The sequence below is a fragment of the Heliangelus exortis genome, chromosome 2, assembly GCF_036169615.1.
Source record: "Heliangelus exortis chromosome 2, bHelExo1.hap1, whole genome shotgun sequence".
NCBI lineage: Eukaryota > Metazoa > Chordata > Aves > Apodiformes > Trochilidae > Heliangelus > Heliangelus exortis.
In genome coordinates, this window is record NC_092423.1 from 17,144,377 (window position 1) to 17,164,561 (window position 20,185).

Consider the following 20,185-nt stretch of genomic DNA (forward strand, 5'->3'; position numbering starts at 1 on the left):
CTTTACTCTGAAAAAGATTGACTGCTAACAAGGTGAGCTTGTTTCAATAATGTTCTTGTCTAAGATTCCTGATCAAATACATTTAGTTAGTAAGTGTTGAGTTGTGGGTCTGAAATTCAAAACTTGTCTTGGTTTGGGCCTGTCCTGATATTAAGTATCTTCATAACAGCCACAGATGATGCATGCTGTGCTGTATCTCCTGCCATGGTGGAATATTCTAAAAGTAAAGGTTGTCTTTTCAAAGTGGCAGAGATTCAGTATGTTCCTTATGTTAAGATAGCAGATATATTTGTGACAGTGTCTTCCCTCCCTCTTGCTTCCTCCCTCTATCTCTCTCCAAAGAGACCAAAATAATCAACTCCATGTACTCTTTCTGAAGCAGAAGTTAGAGTAAGCTTGCTGCTCAGTGTGTGAGGAGGCTCTGATACTATAGTGACCAGCAGATAAAGAACTCATGACCAAAAAGCACCCACATCACTTTCTGAATTGCATTGTAACCTGAAGGCAAATAGGAGTCAAATGTGGTGCTGTTCCTACTTCTGTAAAGAGAGCAGAGTTCTCTCAGAATCTGGGCAAAGGAGGCTTACTGAAACAAATGCTCGTTTGACATCCTTAGAGTTGGATCTAATGTTCTTACTGGGTGGTCTTAAGAGTATAAATAGTCAATTTTTGTTGTTGTTGTTTACTACTTGAAGCATAATAATTCTTTGATATCTTGGAAAAAACTTGAAGTGTAAACTCTTCTGGCTGCTTTCACACTAGTGTTTCACAAGATAATGTTTTCTGTTAGCTGTTGGCAAATGTGGGGGGTGTGTGTGTGTGTGTTTCTTTTTTTTTAATTTCTCTTTTTTTTTTCCCCAGATGATTTTCCACCAGATTCATATTTTCACCTTCATCTCTGACCTCTTTGTCTGGGCTCAGCAAATCCACCAACTAGTATTTGTCTTGAGACAATTTTTTACCAGTTGAGCATCTTATTTGACCTTATTGTAGTAGAGGTGCTACAAATACTTGAACTGTGGTCCTCATGCAATAATTGTGTTTTCTGGGGCCTAAAACAAGAAAAAAGGAAAATGTCTGTGCAAAACAAATAGGCAAGAGAAGAACAAGCTGTCCAGGCAGTTGTATCAGACTACTGCAGTAACACCTAGGCTGCAGAATGCCATAGCATGGCTTGTCTTTTCACATTTGTGTACCTCATAATGTTAGCTATTATTATGTCACTGAATGTTACTAGTGACATTTCTCTCTTTCCAGGTGCTTCTCCTAACCTGTGATCTTAATGTGAGTGTGCTGATTTCTCTCTCATTTTGGAAGTCTCCTGTCTGCTTCCTGTAGGCAGTTCCCTAGAACTGTTGTCTTACTCTGCTGCTGCCAGATACCGTGGACTTTTTCTTTTGCTGCCGTTGATGCAAGAGTGCTCTAATCACAGCTTCTGCCTCTGAAACACTCACAGGCTTGCTCTTTAACTCATTGACTTTGTCTCATTTCATATATCATATGAAAACCTCTTCTCCCTTGCCCATTTCTCTTAATTAATCTTTCTGTTATTTAACTGCATATTTTATTGCCCTACAGTTTGTGCAGCTGCTTTTCATGATGCCTTTCAGACAAACCGCTTCTACTAGCATGGGTTTTAATAATTTTAAACCTGCATCTACTGAAGGTGTTTATATACAATTCTTTTTTAGATTATCTTTTAAGGCCTTGGCTCTGAAGTGGTCTATAGCTGTAGCCACCTGGGGAAGCCATGATGAGCGGGATACACAGGAAACAGATGGCAGCTGGGGAGACGTGGTGTGCGTTGGGACTGATACCATTCTGTCTACTAGTAAAGTTCTTAGGAAGCGTTTCAGGTATCTGTCTTCTGGGCCTTTCCTTTATAAGAAATCTCTCTTGTTCAGGAAGATGGTCCTTTTGTTACTCAAAGACCAAGGAGCGGAAAGGGCTTAATGGAACTTCTATTCTTGAAGGGCTTTGGATTTTTTTATCAGTGAGAAATAGGTGGATGTGTCAGGGGGACTGGGGTTCTGTTGACATACGTTGGTCAGTATGTATCCACAAAGCAGAATTGGACCTGATACTGAAGGGTTTTTATAAAATGTTATTATAGCCTCCAGTGTTCCCACTGTGAGACCTTGTGGCAGGTGGCTTGGATGATGCTTCAGCCAAGGTCCAGAGAGCATCAGACTAACAAATAGAGATATGATAGATAATGAACTTATCATTGGCAAGATCCTTGGAGACCTGGCTGGGGATTGTTTGGCTTTTGGTTTGCTGGCTGACTTGCAGGATTTCTAAATCTGGGAGGAGCTATTGTTTTTGTGATGCAAACTCCTGGCTTTAGCTACATTCTATAAAATACGTGTCTGGTTTGGAAGTGCTTGGCTCTACAAGAACTCTCTTCAAATACCGTGGGTGTGTTTCCTGCTGCAGTGTACCATATGTTCTCCCATCACTGAGACGATCAGGTTGCTGCAGTAGTCCTGAGACTTGTCTGGGAGCATTGCAAATACATGTTGTCTTAAATGGCAACAGATTTTGTCTGATTTCTAAAGTGTCCTAAGTTTGAATGTTAGAGAAAATTGTTGTTGCCAAAGATGTAGTTGAAGCTTGGGCTCATACAGTGCTGCTTACTTTGTAAGAAGTCTTGTATCACTTGAGCAGTGGCTGTGTTATTTCTAGATGTGTGTTTCATTCCTTTTTAACAGTCTGTCTTTTAATCCAGTGAAGGGTAACAGCCAATGGACAGCTTTCAAGCGCATGTTCCCTCTTTTGAAACCTGGATCAATGAACAAGAACTCTAAAATCATCTCTAGACAGTACTCTGCAGTGAATACAGTCCATTCTGAGACTAGTGGAGGTATTTGTTTTAATTATGAGGGGCTTGTTAGCTGGGGATAGGAGCCAGGCATGCAGGGATATGGTGTCTGTGGGCTGCTGCTGCTCCTCTGCTGAAGAGAGAAAAGTTTCTGGTTTTGGTCCTGGATGTGGGGTGTGGTTTGAGCATGTTCCTTGGGCATGGAAAGGGGGCTTAAGAGTTGATAGAGAATGATTTGTGTTGCATAACTTTCTGCCTTGTTGACAGAAAATGGGGAAGGTTTGAAGGACAATGGGAAAGCAAGTTGAGGGTCTTGAGCAACTCTGAGATTCTGGTAGAAGTAAAAGCACAGAAAGAATGAGGGAGAGAATGTCCTCCCTCTTCAGCCATTCTCCCTTGCTACCTGTGACATGATAGGAGAACATTAAAAGCAAATCCTCTTACTGTTTGCATCCTACCTACAGCAGATAGCTGGAGAGGTAGCTTTACTTTTTTCCCAGATTGCTGTGAGAGGTTACTGCAGCAGTGCTGGGAGTGGGGGAGTATGAACTGGAGCAGGTACTTATTGGCTGTATAACATCCCACGAGGCCTGGGGGAATGAATGTGGGGAATACTGTGAGTCATGCTTGTCAGTCTCAAAGCAGGAGGCTTTTTAAAATCGGCATTAGAAGGAAAGAGGTGTTTAATGGAGCAGTTGTGAAGGAGTTATGGAAAGAGAACATAAATAATGAGCAAAAGATACTCATTTAGGCTTCTTGCCTCCTCAGAAAATGATTAAATGCAAACTAACCACTGTGAAGATTAAGAAAAATGCATCATCATTAAGTGTAATGGGTGTGAAAATGTGACCATTCGTGATGATAAGAAAATTCTCTTATGTGACTAGGAAAATGGATTTCTGCAGTTGTTGAACATAACAGGTTTTTTTTTTTCCTCTCCAGTTTTGTTTTAAGAAATTACAAGGTGGGAAGCTGAAAAGCAGTTCCTCTTGTAGGAGCTGGGAGGTTGCAAAAGTCCAGTCTTTAGTTTTGCTTTGGACATACATAAAGTGTCTAGGCTGTTCTTGTGTAAAAAGTCTTTCCTTTTCTATTCCCGTTTGCATGCAGGATTTTATTTACATGTTTTTAGGGTATGATTTCTTGCAACTGACACAGCCACTTACTGCTATTATGAAGAGTTTTGAACAGAGCTTGTGAAATGTAATTGTTCAGTCTTGGGCTTGCTCACATCTACTGACACTGTAGTAGGAATCTTATCTCTGGTAGCTAAGCCTTGCCAGCAGACGTAATTGGCATATAATCTGCTTGGACTACTTCTGCCTCTCTTGCAGTGTAGAGAGGCCATCCTAATCTTTGATGGCATTGGATATGCCAAATAGTGTCCCCCACACTGCTCCCTGGCTGTGAATGTCATCCCCTGTGTTTTACCTTGGTGGGGGCAACTTCCTTTGGGAAACACGGATGTGCAGATAGGTGCAGTGTGGGTATGAGGGATTTTCAGCTGTGGCTGATGTGTTCCTGTTACAAAAGGAGTGTTTCTCTGGACGTGGCTCCTCTGTGGCTCTCATAAAGCCACTCATCTGTCAAGCTGGTACAGAGAAGATAGTAGCAAGAAGTAGGTGTTCTGGTGGCCTTATTACAAGTGCTGAAATAGTTCAAGGGTAGTGTTACTATTGGAGGGGGGATATGATGTGATGTGGATGCCACTCTTCTCACACATCTCATCTTATGGAAGCGCTGCTGTCATCTGTGTGACTCTTTGTACCTCTTGCATCTGCCTAAAGCTGCCTTCCTCTACTTGGTTCGTGAAAGGGAAGCAGTCTTTAAAATCAAAAAGGAGCAGCATCAAAACACCAAGGGAACATTCAGCATGGATTAGAAATCTTTGCTCTAATTGTGTCTGGCAGAGGCACTGCAGCTGTGTTTCTAGGAAGAGTTACTCACTTGAACTACTGCTGTGCTAACACTACAGGAACTGACTCTCCAAGGCCTTTGCCTGAAAAAAAACCCAACAAATGAAAACAAAATGAACCCCCTTACTTCTGAATTTGACATTTTATTTCCTATTGAAGAACTTGCTGTCTGTCTTCTGTTGGTTTCTGAAAGTTTTATCTATTGCTGGATGTGGAGGTTACCATATTTTTTTCACCTTTTTTTTTAACCTGTTGTCCTGTTTGTGGAACTTACTGTTCCTCTCTCCCCTCCTCTCCATTCTCATGAACCATCTGTTTTGTTCTGTTATGTGTGTTTGGTTTTTTTGAGGAGCTAAATTCCTACTTTCTGCAATTGAAATAACCTAGAATTCAAGTGATTTTATGTGTGTAGGGTTTTGAAATGCTGTTGCTAACCATAGGCTCAAATTTTAATGTATCAGAAAGTAATTCTTCAAAAAGAAACTGCATGTAGTGTGCTTACAACCACTATCAGATAAAAATTGTACAGTGAGGTATATGAGTATGTAAAAGTCTAAGCAGTATTTATGTGAGCAGATAGAAACAGAAACTAGGTTGATTTTCTCCACTGACATGGAAGTTACTGTAAAAACAATCTGTCTTTATATTGCAGTCCATTATTTTGTTACCATGAGATTGCTGTGTAGCCTCTGTACTATGTGAGAGTCTGCCTTGTGAAAGGAAGCTACTACAAAACTGTGGATTCTGATGTAAGCATGTTGTGCTAGGATGTGCAAGCCTTTGGATAGCTTCCTGCTGGAGTGAGTATATTGATTGTCATGACACCGAATAGTCTGCAGTGTAGTGCTACAAAAGATGAGAAGAGAATTTGCCCCCTTCTCTGTTTTAAAGATGCTGTGATGTTTGGGATCTGCCTGAACTGTAAAATCTGGGCAGCATCTGCATTTTGAAAGTGACTTTCTTAAACATGAGAACCCTTCTTGGAATTCGCTGGATGTTAAAAGGTCTGTGTAACTCCTGGCTCTACATTCTGGTGCCTTGAGGTGCTCCTTGGAGCTGGACAGGGCTGCTAATAATTTTCCAGCTGCCAATGATTTTCTGTGCTTTCCTTCCCCACTTCCCTCTTTGCTTGTTCTGTGATATCTCCATCTGGAAAAACCTTTTTGTGGTGTAGCTTACAGCCTGCTTGCTTTTGGACTGCCCCTTTTGCAGATGCTGGCATTCAATATGTAGCTGTCTTGCAAACAGTGGTTGAGGCTACCCTTTTGTATGGGTTGGGAATCTCTGATAGCAGGACATGCTGAGGTGACACTGTAGTTTGATTCTTTATGCTCAATCTTGTTGTTTTAAACTTGCTTTGTCCAATCCCTGTCTGTTATGATTCCAGGCCTGCCTAGAGGCAGTGAGGATCTGGAAATAAGGTAGTCTTGGAAGCTTGTCTCTAAAAGATCATTGAATTTTAGCATGTTGCTTGTCTTCAGCTAAGGATTTATTGTAGTATTCTGGTCTTATCCCTTCAGTTTGGTTCATCAAAATTAAAAAAAAAAACAAAAAACAAAACCAAAATGCACAACAAAAAACCCCTTTTGGCTGTGTAAGCACTTGCCAGTCCTTGAGAGTAAACGGAAGTAAATGAAATATATAGAAGGAAACATTGTTACCAATAGTATGAAAATTAACTTTTTCACACAGTGTGAACTGAAGAGTTTTGCCCCAAAACAGGTACTCTGAGCTGCCTTGATTCAGAGGCTTGCATGGGATGAAAATCTGAATTTCACTTTTTCATTGCAGTTAGGTTCTGTGTTGCTACCATTTTATTATGAAGAGGATATTAAGGTAACTGATAAATGCTAAAGTATCTTCTTCCTATTTCCACAAAAAAGGTGAAAAATAAATCTGATTACCAGTGAGCATGTACTAGCTAGGTGAGCTAATTTTTTTGGTTTGGTGTTGGCACTTAAGGAAATAAATATAAAGCCATCTTAATTTCAAGCCCCATTACAAACAGAGAGCAGAAGATCAATATTTTAGAGACAATATGTAAAGAAACAAATGGAACATAAATTCTCTAATTCCCTATTATATGCTTTTGAGCATGCAGAAATAATCAAACTCTCCAAAGCCTTGGACAGCTTTCTTAGTGTCAAAGAAGAAAGACTGCTACAGAAGTGCCAAGGGTTTCTTTTCCTGGCTGGCAGTCTGAGGGTGGCATAAATCCATATTTGTAGCTCTGGATGATGTCAGAGCCTGCTTTGTGTCAGCTCTGAAGAAAGTTTTCTGTTTGATGTCATAAAGTAAATCATAGGCACTGCAAGGAAGTCAAAAGTGTCATTTTGAAGCAATTGTACCTGCTAATGGAAGCTTTTGTTTCTGTCCTGGAGCTTCTGTTGTCAAAATAATGTAAAACAGAAAATAAAACTCAGACCAAATTTCTTAAGCTTTTTGCATATGTAGTCTTGAAGTCTTACTAAATCAGTGTATAAGGGTTGTGTGAAAATGACACATGGGCATGTCTGTTTCTGTCATTTTAGTTCTGTTGCTTGCTATTTTGGTTGTACACAGTCTAACAGCCTAACAACTGACATTAGCAATGTATTGTGTCAACATAGATGTTTATTATGACATCTCTAATGGATTTGGTAGGAGAATTGAAAATTGTGCTTTTGACAACATAAATATGTATAGATATATATAATTTTTTGTTAAGGGGAGTGGTTTAGTCCAGAGTCAACATGAGCACTGTTTGCTGCATTGGGCAGAAAATGCTGCTAACAGAGCAGCTGGCATGTATCTTCCCAGGCTCCATCTGTCGGAGTCGGCATTGCTTTGTAAATCACACTCCTATTGGATAGATTCATGTCTTGCAAATAACATTTGCAGCTTAGATTAAAATGGAATTCCTAAGTTGATTTTTTTTTTTTTCCCCCAAGTTACTTACAGTTAAAAAAAAAAAAGTTTTTGTAGGGTTCTTTCCGCCCTCCTTTACAGACCTATTAAAGTCTGCATCAGAGTGTTGTGAATGCTGCATTATGTGGACTTGGTGTAAGTAAATAACATATATGAGGATAAGGTAGTTATTGAAAACTTAATCTCAAAGCCATGATTCTGCCATGTACATGCAGGTCAGGTTAGGCTGGAATCTGATGATAACCTGTATCAATGTATCTGGGAAAGTGAAACACTATTTTATTTTTTGGGGGAAGGTACATTAAAGTACATATTTATCTTGCATCTGTTGTTGTCAGTACTGGTACACTTTTACCACTGTGAGCGGTGGGTGGGTGTGTATGGATCTGTGTGTGTACATATACAAGATATTCATGTCCCTTAAACTCCACATTGGAATGAACTTCTCCCCTTAATGAAGAAACTTTTCATCCTCTACCTTTGAAAAAGAGAAAATAACTAGGAAAATTGACTTTTATTTGTACAGTTAAGTCAACAGAATGAAAAGTGACTTCCAAGTAAAATCAGTAAGAGCACGGGCAGATTGGCCAAATTGGTCTCAGCCTATAGAAATGCTAATTTGCTATCATGGCTATTCAGGACTGGTCAGGGGAATATTATTGATGGAAGTGAAGGATTTGTTTCTATCTGATCATCTAGCATGTACAGCATTTGGGGGAAGGGCCTGTCTGAAACAGAGCTTGTGAATTATAGACAGTGCTTGTTAAATATCAAACTACAATAAATTGGTCTGTGTCTTCAACCCTTGAGGTGGAGTATGTGACTAGTAAATATTTTTTTACAAGGTAGTGTTTCTAGAAGGAAACAGACTGAAGTCTTGCTTGTGGGCTGTAGTGTAGGTTGCTACTGTAGTGGTGATCCCCTTATCCTCTGGTGCCTTGGATGGATGCCGGCTTTATTGTGCAAGGTCTTTACCTGGAGGGAAGGTATTTCAAGTTCTGCCTGTTCTTCTGTGTTTGTTATAGCTGAATTCCTCCTGCATCTTATCTTGGAGAAATTCAACAGACACAGGATTAGTTCATACCGCTGGACCTTTTTGTTGTGGATGCTTGAAGGAAGTTCACATGGGTTGTAGATACTAACCTGGCTGTGTTTCCTGAGGATTTCTGCCTCAGTAGATGAGAAGAATTGCTGTTTACTGTATGAACTTGAAAGAATTTGTCATCCTGGGTTTAATTTTGGGGTTACTGTAGTGAGAGTGATCTTGGGATCTAGAACTCTTTTGAATGGTTAGGTGTTCTGTGCCTCCCCCGTCTTTAAATTCCTTCATACTACTGAAACAATCAGTTATTTGAGTGGTTGAGAACTTTGATACTTTTATTTGACACCACTTCTCACTACGTGTTAGGAGAGGTGTGTTGGATAGTCTGTTCTGTTTCTTGTTTTCATTGTCAGGGAAGGATTGACTGGCAGTCTCCCTGGAGAGAAGGTCTTGGACAGTAGGTGGACATATTCAGTGACTGCAATATGCTGTTACTAACAGCTTGAATGCTACACGGTAGTGAAAAACTTGAGCTTTCAACACCCCATCCCCCTGTCCTCTCTGAATTCCTCCCAAATTCAGGAATGGCAGAAAAGTAGCACAAAATGAGAAGTTATAGCAAATCACTTCAGTAAAGCACTTGAACCTATTTCTACTGCGTGCATTATAGTACTGGTTCTCATAATACAGGATTTAAGTTAAGATTTCCCTGTGTTCTAGAACGTGAGCTTTTGGCTTTAGTTCCCCTGTTGATAAGTGCTGGATTTGCCTTGTTGTTTATCAGGCTGTGCTTGTACCAAGTCCCTTCCTGTTCCTTCTCACCACATAAGCGCTTTCTTTTAAAATTTTCTACAGTTCTTTTTTACTGATTGTTGTAACAAAGCAAATGGATACCAGTAACAAGAATACTGATGGTGTTTGATCTCGGACTGGTTACATTGAAGACAGACAGTAGATGAAGTGTATTGGTGACCCTCTGAAGTCTTTGGTGCTATGGGAGGATGTCTCTTGGCTAGTATGTTGGACAAAGGCTGAGCTTAAACTTCTTAACTGGCTCTCCTAATGGCTTACTTTGCTTTCCAATGCAGAAATTGAGATGCTGATCAGTGAGGAACAGTCTGTAACTTGTAGGCAGGTAAATACTAGGCTTGGTGTTGGATATAGAGAAAGACTCCCTGTATCATCCCCTTGAAGTAAATGCTAGAATAATACTTTGCAGAGAGATTTTTTTTTCAGTGTGATTGCTGTATGGCATAAGCACAGTAATTCTGTTCCAGAAGGCAGTTTACACATCTGATTCATACTCTGTCCTTGTCTGGATGGCATATGTAGTGTACACCAGCATGTATTTGTAAATTTTGAAGCCTTAGTTTCCCCTGTCATGCTGGAATAATATAGAGCCCTTAAGGCTATACCTGTGGTGAGAGAAACCCTGAATGCTCCCTGCTGAGCACCTGCTAGTAATAACCACAGTCTGTTTAGATCTCCTTGGATAGCTTCCAGGTAGGTAGTTGGCTCCTGAAAGTTCTTCAGAATAGAAAAGCTTGTGGCACTTGCTCCTGTGACTTGGTAGTTTGACTTTCTTCTTCATTTATATCTGATATTGATATAATAACTATCAGTAACTGCCAAAATATCTATCACATTGCAGCATGGGCAACCTGTACTCATGGGCTACCTAGTTATTTTGGTAGATAGCTCCTCAATTATTTACAGTGATCTTTGGATTTACTGTGCTTGATAGTCAATGTGAATTGACTTTTGGCTCAGTATGTAAACCTGTTCTTGTGTGTGTCTGTGTTACGTTTTTAAATCTTTGAAACACTTTGCAGCTTGGATGTGGAGTACTTACTTTAAGCTGAACCATACATCATTTATAGTTTAGAAATGCGGAAGCCTTTTGCTACTATTGGCAGTCAGAAGTAGCAAACTCTTTGATACCAGCTTTGTGAGTTATTAAAAACTTATCACATCAGTGAAGCAGCAACTTCAAACTCAAAATGTATCCAGAAGTTCCACATAGTGTTACAAGCTCCTTCTCACCTTTCTATAAAAGTATTTCCAATTGATTGAAAGGTAAGGTGATGTAGATTGTAGCTAACTTAAGCTAAAAGTTTTGTCTGGGTGTGTTTTCAGTTTTTATTGTTTTTTGTTTAGCTAAAAATTTCGGTTCTGAGTTTGGGTCCAGATATCTGAGCTAAAATGGCAAGAGCTTAGTGAAGGAAGCAGAACTTGAAACCTCTTCTGTCTTATCAGAAAGTATGCATCCTGTAAATGTCAAAAATCTATGACATCATTAACAAAAGAGCACATAAATAGCCATATTGATGACTTTAAATGACACAGATTTATTTTATGGATGCCGATATATGATAGAGATTGCTAAAATCATGTGGGAACTGACTGTAGTAATCTTAATTTTCTCTTCACTCTGAAATCAATTAATGAAAGGTGGAAGTCTTTTTTAAAAAGACAACCAAAATGTAAAACTAAACAATTATCTTGTATCTACTTGTAAAGCAAACACAAATGTTTTACATTGTTGAATTCATTAAATGTACATGAGCAGTAACAGCAAAGGCATGTAAAAATTGAGTGTAAAGCTTTTCCTCTAGCTTGATTGCTGAATGTGGTCAAGGCCTTCAACAGAAAAGCTCTCAGTTGTTTGTCCTGGATGGGTTTTCCTGTGTTTGAGTTTGTGTGTGTTCCAACAGCTGAAGTTGAAAAATGTAGAACAACACATGCCAGGTACTGAGGAAGCAAATTAATTTGTTTCTGCTAGGGCAGCCAGTCTTGGTGTGATCAGATGAGCTGCTTCTGACCTTTGTCAGGTGGAGCCAGTTCTGCTAGTCTGGTGTGTTATCTTAAAGAGAGTTTCAAGCACAGTTAATGGGACTGGAGTAGAAAGAGGGAAAAGTGAGGTGAGAAAATAAGAAGTGAGGGTATGGGCTGGTGTGCTTGCAACAGAAAATTTGGCTTCCAAAGACTTCACAGTGTGAACTGATTTTTGGAGGAAACCTTTACATGTAGTTGCATGCTGTGTGAATTAGAAGATGGTAGGAATTAGTTGAGAGAGAGAAAGCTGGGTCGGCAGATGGTTTGAACACTCACAGACACAGTTGTGGGGATGTGCCTGCATGGGTAGCAGTTTGTAGAGGAAAGAAAAAGTTGAATGGCTATGCAGCTTGTAAAGATCAGCTGTCAAGTGATCATCAGGTTCCTTATAATTTGACCTTGACATGTTAGTGAACTGAGGAACCAGTAAATATGCTCTAATTCTCTTTTTACTGTGGCAATTGGTTGGGTGCAGGATCAGTTTTGACTTGATTATAGTAGTTTTTAAGAAAGCTTTTTAATACAAGCTTGGATTTGGGAAAAATATGTGGTATGCGGTGTGGAATGCCATGGTAGTTTAGCTGTTTCTTAGTATATCCACTTCAATTATAGTCTAAGTTTCTAAGTTGGTTTGTTGTTTTTGTTTTTTTTTCCCAGTATTAAATCTGGTTATGTGAAAGCAATTTCAAACTGCATTTTTGCCTTAGTAAGGTGATTATTAAAGGTGAACTGAGGATACAAGTGGGAGCTTGGTTCAAGAGGTAAACTTGAAAAGCTGCGATGTTCCGGTTTTAAAGAATGAGACCATCAAATAATTCCAAACTCTTAGGAAGCAAGCCCTTGGCAGCCTTTTTATTGTGTGGTCCTTTAAATCTGAATAGTTAACGGGTACTCAAGTATCATACTAAAGTATCTGAAGACATGTAAATGTGTATTATCTTCTATACTGCTTTTAGTTTTGGCTTAAAGTGAAGAGATGAAAATAACAGTTGAATGTTTGAAATCTCTGCTTTATCCTGGTGCTGCCACAAAGCTCTTGGATTCTTCCTTTCCATGCCCCGTTTTGCTTCCTATGAAGCTTCTATCTTATATCCTGTGGAAGCCAGCAGTCTTAATTTAAAAATGCAAAAGACTGTGTAGAATGGCTAGGGTTGGAAGGGACTCTACATATCACGTAGTTCCAACCCCCCTGCCATGGGCAGGGACACCTTCCACTAGATCAGGTTGCTCAAGGCCCCATCCAGCCTGGCCTTGAATGTCAATGTCAAGTTGTTTCTAATCTAAACTCTTAAGATGTAAACTGCAAAGTGAAATTGCCTGAATCATTGTCAAAGCTTGAAAAGCTTCTAACCTAATTATTCTAGAACATGACAACTAGAAATGTCAATATTCTTTTCAGGTGAAAGGTAGCTTTGTTTACATCTGGAAATACACAAAACTGGATTTTGTGTAATGTGGGAATTGCCGTTTTACATCTTGACAACAGATTGCAATAAATGTTTTTGCTGCTTTGCACTGTAGAAGGCATCTGTATAAATCTGTATGAAGGATGACATTAACCAAGTGTTCCAGTAGGTGTTAAAACACTGCTAGGTATGTTAAACATTAATATGCACAAATTCTCTGAGTTGGGGGAATTCACCCTGTTTAAAAGCTTTTAATTAAAGCTATCATAGCATAGCTTGTGTTGCAGTATTTAGATCATTATGCGACTTTATAATCTATAAGAAGGGCTTGCCTTCTGGTTTTTTTCTTAAAGCAAGAGAGATGAGGATTCCTTACTAGCTGATATATCTTTTCATACTTTAACTTAGGGACAGATTTAACATTTGTGGATGTTAAGCTAAAATATTGAGGTGAAGAAATAAGAGGCAGGATTTAAGAATGAATGAGTGCATGGAAACCAGAAAATGCAGGGCTCAGTTGAACGCTACTGAAATTTTTGTTTCCTGACTTTGTCCTTAATATTATAACTGTTGCATACAATGTGTGTTTAGTGTTATTCAAATAAATTAACAATAAAAATAGACATAAGTCTAGCTGGAAGGGACTATTAGTATGAACCTTTCCTTTTGGTTACTGAGATAACTGACTGTTTCATGAATAAAATGCAGAAGAAGCTATGCTAGCTCTGAGTCATCATGATACTGGAAAAGCTTTCTTATGTAGAGCACCTTTCCTACAAAGGGAAGAAAAGAGAATTCTGCATTGCTGTATTTTGCTAGTTGGGTGACTGGTGAAGTATGTGGTTTCCACTTCCAGCTCCCATGCTGTCATACAGGGAGGACTTTCACAATGGCTTTTGGATTTTTTGGTAGACCTGGTGTTAGTACCTCCTATGCTGACATTGAGAAGGTACTTACTTGTGATTCAAGTCATGTAAGTATTGGCTGATGCTGAACAGTAACCTGCCCAAGTGATGCCTCAGTGACAGATTTTAGGACTTTACCTTAGCAATGTGTGATTTCAATGGAAAGTAATCTTTCCCATACATTCTTTTTGTGAGGAAGCTGCCCTATTTTCTGATACTTCAAAATATGTGTGTTTTCCCGGTCATTTGCTCAGCTGTCAAGGGAACTTTATGAAGCTTTTGTGCAAGGGGGGATAATTTCACAAATACTCCTTCATTCAGGACCACAACGTGCGTGTCATCTTGGTGCTCTGCCTGTCCTTTTCCTGGGCTGTAGGAGTAGGAGGCAGCACCCAACCATGGGAAAAGACTTTTGTCTTTAGCTGGCTTGGCCTCATAGGAGATAACAAAAACTGCATTTCAGTGTTCTTGGGGAATTGGAGGCTTTTCAAGAAATGAAGGATTGGGCAGGCTTTAGCAGCTCTACTCCCAACAAATTATGATAGTGTTAGTTTTTCTACTGAATAAATTGTTATTTGTTATTTTTCAAGTTCTTTCTCTAGTCCTTATTGAGATTTCTTTTTTTTAAAATATAGATGCAGATAGTGTACTTTGACTGTAGTCAGATCTTCTTGATTGCAGATCCTTCTAAATATAGGTTGTATTTTTTTGTTCCTGACTTTCCCCCTCACACCCCCCACCCTTTTCCTGGTCTTATGCAAACATCTTGTTCTTTTGCTTTACAGGCTCCAGATAAAAGGAAAGCATTAGAAGAGACCAAAGCCTACACAACTCAGTCTCTAGCCAGTGTTGCTTATCAGATCAATGCACTGGCCAACAATGTATTACAACTGCTGGACATCCAAGCATCCCAGCTACGGAGGATGGAGTCCTCTATCAACCATATCTCCCAGGTAATCTTCTTGTTTTTAATAAAGGACTGGCAGCAATGGAGAAGGCATTATCTCTTACTGAGCTGGATAGTTTATGTTGACTTGCTTAAATTGTCTGAGTAACATGACAGAAAGTGGTAAGGCTTTTTTAATATTTATGAAGGCCACTTTGTGATGGAGATCATGACTGAAATAAAACAGTTCCTTTATCAAGAAGTGCTGTGATACATTTGCTCTAAAGCAAGAGTTAATTATTAAGATTCCAAGACTGGATGCTGCAGTTGAGGAAGGAGTATAGACAAGTATTCTGTTTCTGAAGAAAATCCAAATAAAAGCACCATATGAGTAGGGATATTTTATTTAATGTTGCAACATAGGCAATAATCTCATTTGTTTTCATACTCTTGCAGGATGTAATTTCATGAGCTGTGTGGAGAGCGGTTCACATGCTGCCTCCACCTGCTCAAGCCAAACTCCATCCAAGCCAAGGCAGTTGGATGGGTGAGCCAACCTGACTGCTACTGTGACTGCAGTATTGCCAGAGTCAGTGTAGGGAGGACATGGAAATAGATGGTGGAAAAGAACAGACCTGTCCCTACCAGTGAGGGCTGGATCATTACTCTGTCTGGCTGCTGCTGAGGGGGGGACAGTTGCTGCTGCTGCCTGCCTTGTACCTAATCTGACACTGGTCTGATTGTGTGGTAATTCTGCCAAAAAGTGCCTGCTGTGCTTAACCTGGCGATGGTTTATGGCATAAGTAGGTGTAGCGTTCTGGTGCCAAGGAAAGGAGCACCAGGATCCATGCAGTTGTTTCACTCTTACATTGCTATTCTGAAGTGGGCTTGAGTGCCTTGCTCCTACTGAAATTCAGTCTGGTATTCTAAGCCTATCTGAGATACTTAATGAACAAATCTCCGAGGATTCAACCTGAAATGTTCCTCAATGCAGCCAGTGAATTCAAAACTTTTGTTGGTCAACCAGTACACTGTTAGTGGTACACCTTACACCAAATACCTGAAAGACAGCACTTCTTACGGCCTTTGCTGTCTGTCTCTCTACAGTCCCTGCTAACCTTTGTTTACTATTCTTTTAGAGTAACTGTGATTTCTAAAAATCTTTCTGTTAAATGGCAGCACGGTGGTTCACTGAAAGCATGTCAGCAGGGAGAAGATTCCAGTGCATGTGGCAGGACCCTCCTAGTAACAAAATTTTCCAGAAAGCTTTTTAAGTTAGTATGTGCTAAGAACTACACACTTTTAAAAGCTGTATCAAGTACTGAAAAAGTACATGCCAGTGAAACAATAAAGTATGCAGAAGTACAATTGCTGGAGATAAGTTACCTGTTATGTCAAGTATTTTGAGATTTCTTGATGCTGAAATTATGACTACCTCTGACAAAATGGCTGGATAAAAAACTGAACTTACAGGCTTTCCCAAGCATTGGGTTCCCTTTATACCAAGCATATATTTTCTTACATGTGTAAGAAAAGGGCTGCACTGTGTGTGAAGTGATTATTGCTAAATTCTCATTGGTCCACTGGTATGACTAACCATGGAAAAAGCCAAAATGTTTGATACTAGCACAAAAGGTGTTAACCCTCTGTACTGTTTGCTGCTTGAATTGAAGGCACTATGCTGAAAGCTATTGAGTCACCTGATACATGAACTGATTGCTAAAGACTATGAACAATCAGTGCTTTGTAGAGCTTTTGAGGAGTGTTTAGCAAGGTCACTTGATTGTAGTTTCTGTCCTTGTTGGTGTTTCCTGAAACTAATCCTTGCTTATAAATCAACCGCTTCTGACTAACAAATTTCGTAGAATTAAAATAGATACGATGCACACATACCAGATCAGCTACTTGCTTTGAAATGTTTCTGCTTAAATGTTTTAACTGCATATATTAGATCTGCTGTGCTGCTTCTAAAATTCAGAGGTCTCCAGAGTGTCCTTTCCCATGTTTGTATCAGTTGTGAATATTTTCATGTCACTAAAGCCTGATGAACCTATTCTCAAAATGGAATTCTTCTCCATGAAAGGAGTATTGCCTAGAAACACAGACCTGAGGCATTGCCAGTCAATTCTCTCACTTCTGGGTTTTGCAACATAGAGCAGATACCTGTGAGATAAGGTAGAATTTGATAGTGCTTCTGGTTATAATACCTTTCTTCTTTCTGTGGAAGAAAACCCCATGGCTCTTCTGAACTGCAGGTAGTTTCTGTTCCCCTACTGTGTTTCAGTTCCTTTTGCATTTTTTCCAGCTTGACTCTAGACTAAATGGCTGAGTAGCTCATCTATAGCCACTCTGTTTTTCCTAGCTATGTACTTTCTTTATTGGAAAAAGCACTCATTAAAAGTTAGGTGATGGACTGCTGTGTTCTGTTCTGGTTGCTGGAGCTTTATTTTACAGATGGAAAGTTAAGTTGTTTCAGTAGGAAAAAATTAATTCAGCTTTGGTTTCTTGTTGCGAGCAAAGAGAGGGGCTTCATGTGAGTAATCACATTGTAGTGAGGGAGCAGTGCTCTGAGCACACAGAGGCAGTGAACAGCTACAGAAATGGCTTTATGTGGCCAGAGCATAACCCTGCCCAGCTGCATCTGTATTTTCTGTACTTGCAGTTGTCTTTCAGCTGTAACATCTGGGTCTGGAGTCACCTGCCATGTTATTATTTACTGCACCCAGGATGCAGAGCTGTGCACATACAGCTCAGGTCTTTGGCTTAAACCCTTGATATTAACTTTGAGCTTGACTAAGCTGACTTGACCTTTCCAAGCTGCTCTGATATGGCAGAGCAGAGATTTGATTACTGTTCTGGAGAAAACTGCAAACACTTTGAGTGTAAGAGATCCTACTCATCCTATGAGGCAAGAATTGGGGGAAGAAGATAAGTCTCTACTTTGGACCAATGTAAGCATCAAGGCTTCACTAAAGGCTTTAGGGCGTATATACTTCTAGACTCTCTAGTGCAAGCTTTCTGTTGCAGTCACAGTTAAATTGCATATTTCTGTCAGTTCCTATTTGGTGCTTTAGTTTATTTTTATTTGCCTTGAGAAAGGCCATACTGAGAAGGGAATTTTCAGGTGGGGTTTGAGCTAGTTTTGATCTAAGATGTGAAAGCAGAGCCAGATTGAGTGCTCTGGTGTTTGTTGTGTGCCATCTCCACTTTCTCTATGGGACACAGATGTAAAAACGCTATGGAGGAAGGACTTGGGCCCCAAGGGTTTCCTAGCAACCACTGCTGACTTGTCCATCCACAAATGCCTGCCAGAAGCAGAGCAGCAGTTCTGCTATTGTATAGATTGCCTTCAGTTGCAGTGACCAAAAGGAAAATTTCCTTGAACAGCAATATCCATGTATTTTGCTCTCTTTGTAGCATATGAAGTGGAAAGTGTCTGTATTAGGTAGTATTTTCTTTTGTAGCAGTTTTAGGCAAAATGAGTGAATACATGGACTAGACAGGGAAAAGGGAAAGGCAATGCATCAACTTGCAGTGGGAGATACCAGAAAGGAATTTGGATATCAAGGTAGGGAAGGAATGAAGACCTTAGCATGCAGCATATGAAGTTTCTTAAGGTGTGCTGCATCTAAATAAACACTTTTTTTTTTTTTTTTCTCAGTGTGCCTAAACACTTTTTTTTTTCCTCAGTGTGCCATGATTAGGAATCACGCTGTGTATTTGCATTTTGAATGCAGTGTAAGCTTCATTGTTTATTTCCTCTATGTATTAAATGAAATTAAAGTTTGCTGTTTAAACTCTTGATATTAATTTCTGCCATTCTTGCATATGTCCTTGAGTCAATGAACTAACTAATTTAAAAAAAAAAATGCTTTTGTATCCCTCTGTGTTAAATTTTTTCAGCTTCAAGTCCACGGACTTCAAGAGAACAAAGATGGGACAGCCAGATTCATCAGTAGAGAGAGAGGTTGACAGGGACATTGTTGTTTACTGTGTCAAAACTGAAAAACTAACAGATCAGCACTCACATTTATATCAGAGCAGCTGCAGTACTGGGTGTAGCAACTATTCCTTTTTTTTTTTTTTTTTCCTGGACATGAACAGTTTTTAAATAGCACAGTATTTAAATTCATGTCTCTTGAAGCATGAAGGAAGCAACAGACTCCTTTTTAAGAAATGCTGATTTGCACCAGGGAACACTGCACCCCTTAAAGATTCAGTGTTAAAATTTTCTTCTTTTGAAGCTCTCTACAGAGATAGGGACTATTACAAAACAATATGTTTGGAAGGCATAGCTCTGAAAAAAAAAAATAAAAAAAAGCTTTTGTCACCATTAAAATTTAGAGACTTTTAGAGATAAATAAAAACAAATTAAATCCCTGAATTAGTTTAGAAGAATCTTGCCTGCCCCCGTCCATGTCTAATTCATTGCATGTGTAATTCAAATACTTCATGCAAGCACAATACCAAATGCCTTCAGTTTCTGTGGTTGTGTAGCTTAAGTCAGGGGCAATAATGAAATACACAGATGTTATCTCTTCTTGTAGAACTTCTGAAACTTACATCTGTAGCCTGTGTTGAATTGCACAGATACACTACTCTCAGCCTGAAATTCTAAGGCTTTTTGCATTAGGAGAGCAACCAGTCAGGACTGACATGGATTAGGTTTCAGAAAAGCTCTGCTGAAAATGTTTTGGGGTTTGAAGGGATGAACTCATAAGTAGCCCAGAACCCAATAACTGATGTTTGATGCCAAGGAAAAAAAGCACAAGAGCTTTTATGTGCTTAGCAGGTCTGTGATGTTTGAAGAGGCATAAGGCAGTGCATGTACAGTGGGGACTCTGTGTCCCCCACATACTATTGAAGTATGTCTGTCTGTCTGTCCTTTGGATTAACGTGATGTTGCATTCATGGGTTGTAGTATATGATGAAAGCACAGTTCAAATTTGTGTTTGAAAGCCAAGAAATAGAAAGAGTGTAGAAAATGTGGCAAATCTGATGAATGTGGGTGGTCATGCCTAGGAACAAGTAATTATGTAAAGTACTTTAATATACTTGCACATAGGAGCAAAACACCTCACCAGATCCTCTTAGTGGTGATCATGCTTCCAAAGGACATCTGTCCAGGTATTCTTACACTGAAGTTGCCTCTTAAAAAAAAAAAAAAAAAAAAAAAGGGGGGGGGGGGGGTTGGGATTCCTATAACTCTGATCTTATTCTCTGGCATGAAGAACATATAGGTTGGACAGAACTCCTAATTGGGAAGAAAATTAGCCAGAATTAGCAGCATGTTGATGTCTGCTAACAAGCAGGGTCAATGCTGAAGCCCACACTGGTCAAAATATTCTTTGGAGACCATTCAGAACATAAGGCGTATTCTCAGCAAATCTGGGGATAACTAAATTGATTTGTATCTGATTATGATTCATATATTAAATTATTATTTGTATGCTGAATGACAGAGCTTCAA

At 39.4% G+C, this 20,185-nt stretch overlaps 1 protein-coding gene across 15 annotated transcripts in view; it reads left to right on the forward strand.

Moving 5' to 3' along the window:
• ABI1 (abl interactor 1) overlaps nucleotides 1-20,185 on the forward strand; it is a 75,426-nt gene that overhangs the window by 7,151 nt on the left and 48,090 nt on the right. For all 15 annotated transcript variants that reach the window (XM_071734976.1, XM_071734986.1, XM_071734987.1 and 12 more), the window contains exon 2: nucleotides 14,615-14,782. In XM_071734976.1, the coding sequence (XP_071591077.1) occupies nucleotides 14,615-14,782 (168 nt within the window). The remainder of the gene's footprint in view (nucleotides 1-14,614; nucleotides 14,783-20,185) is intronic.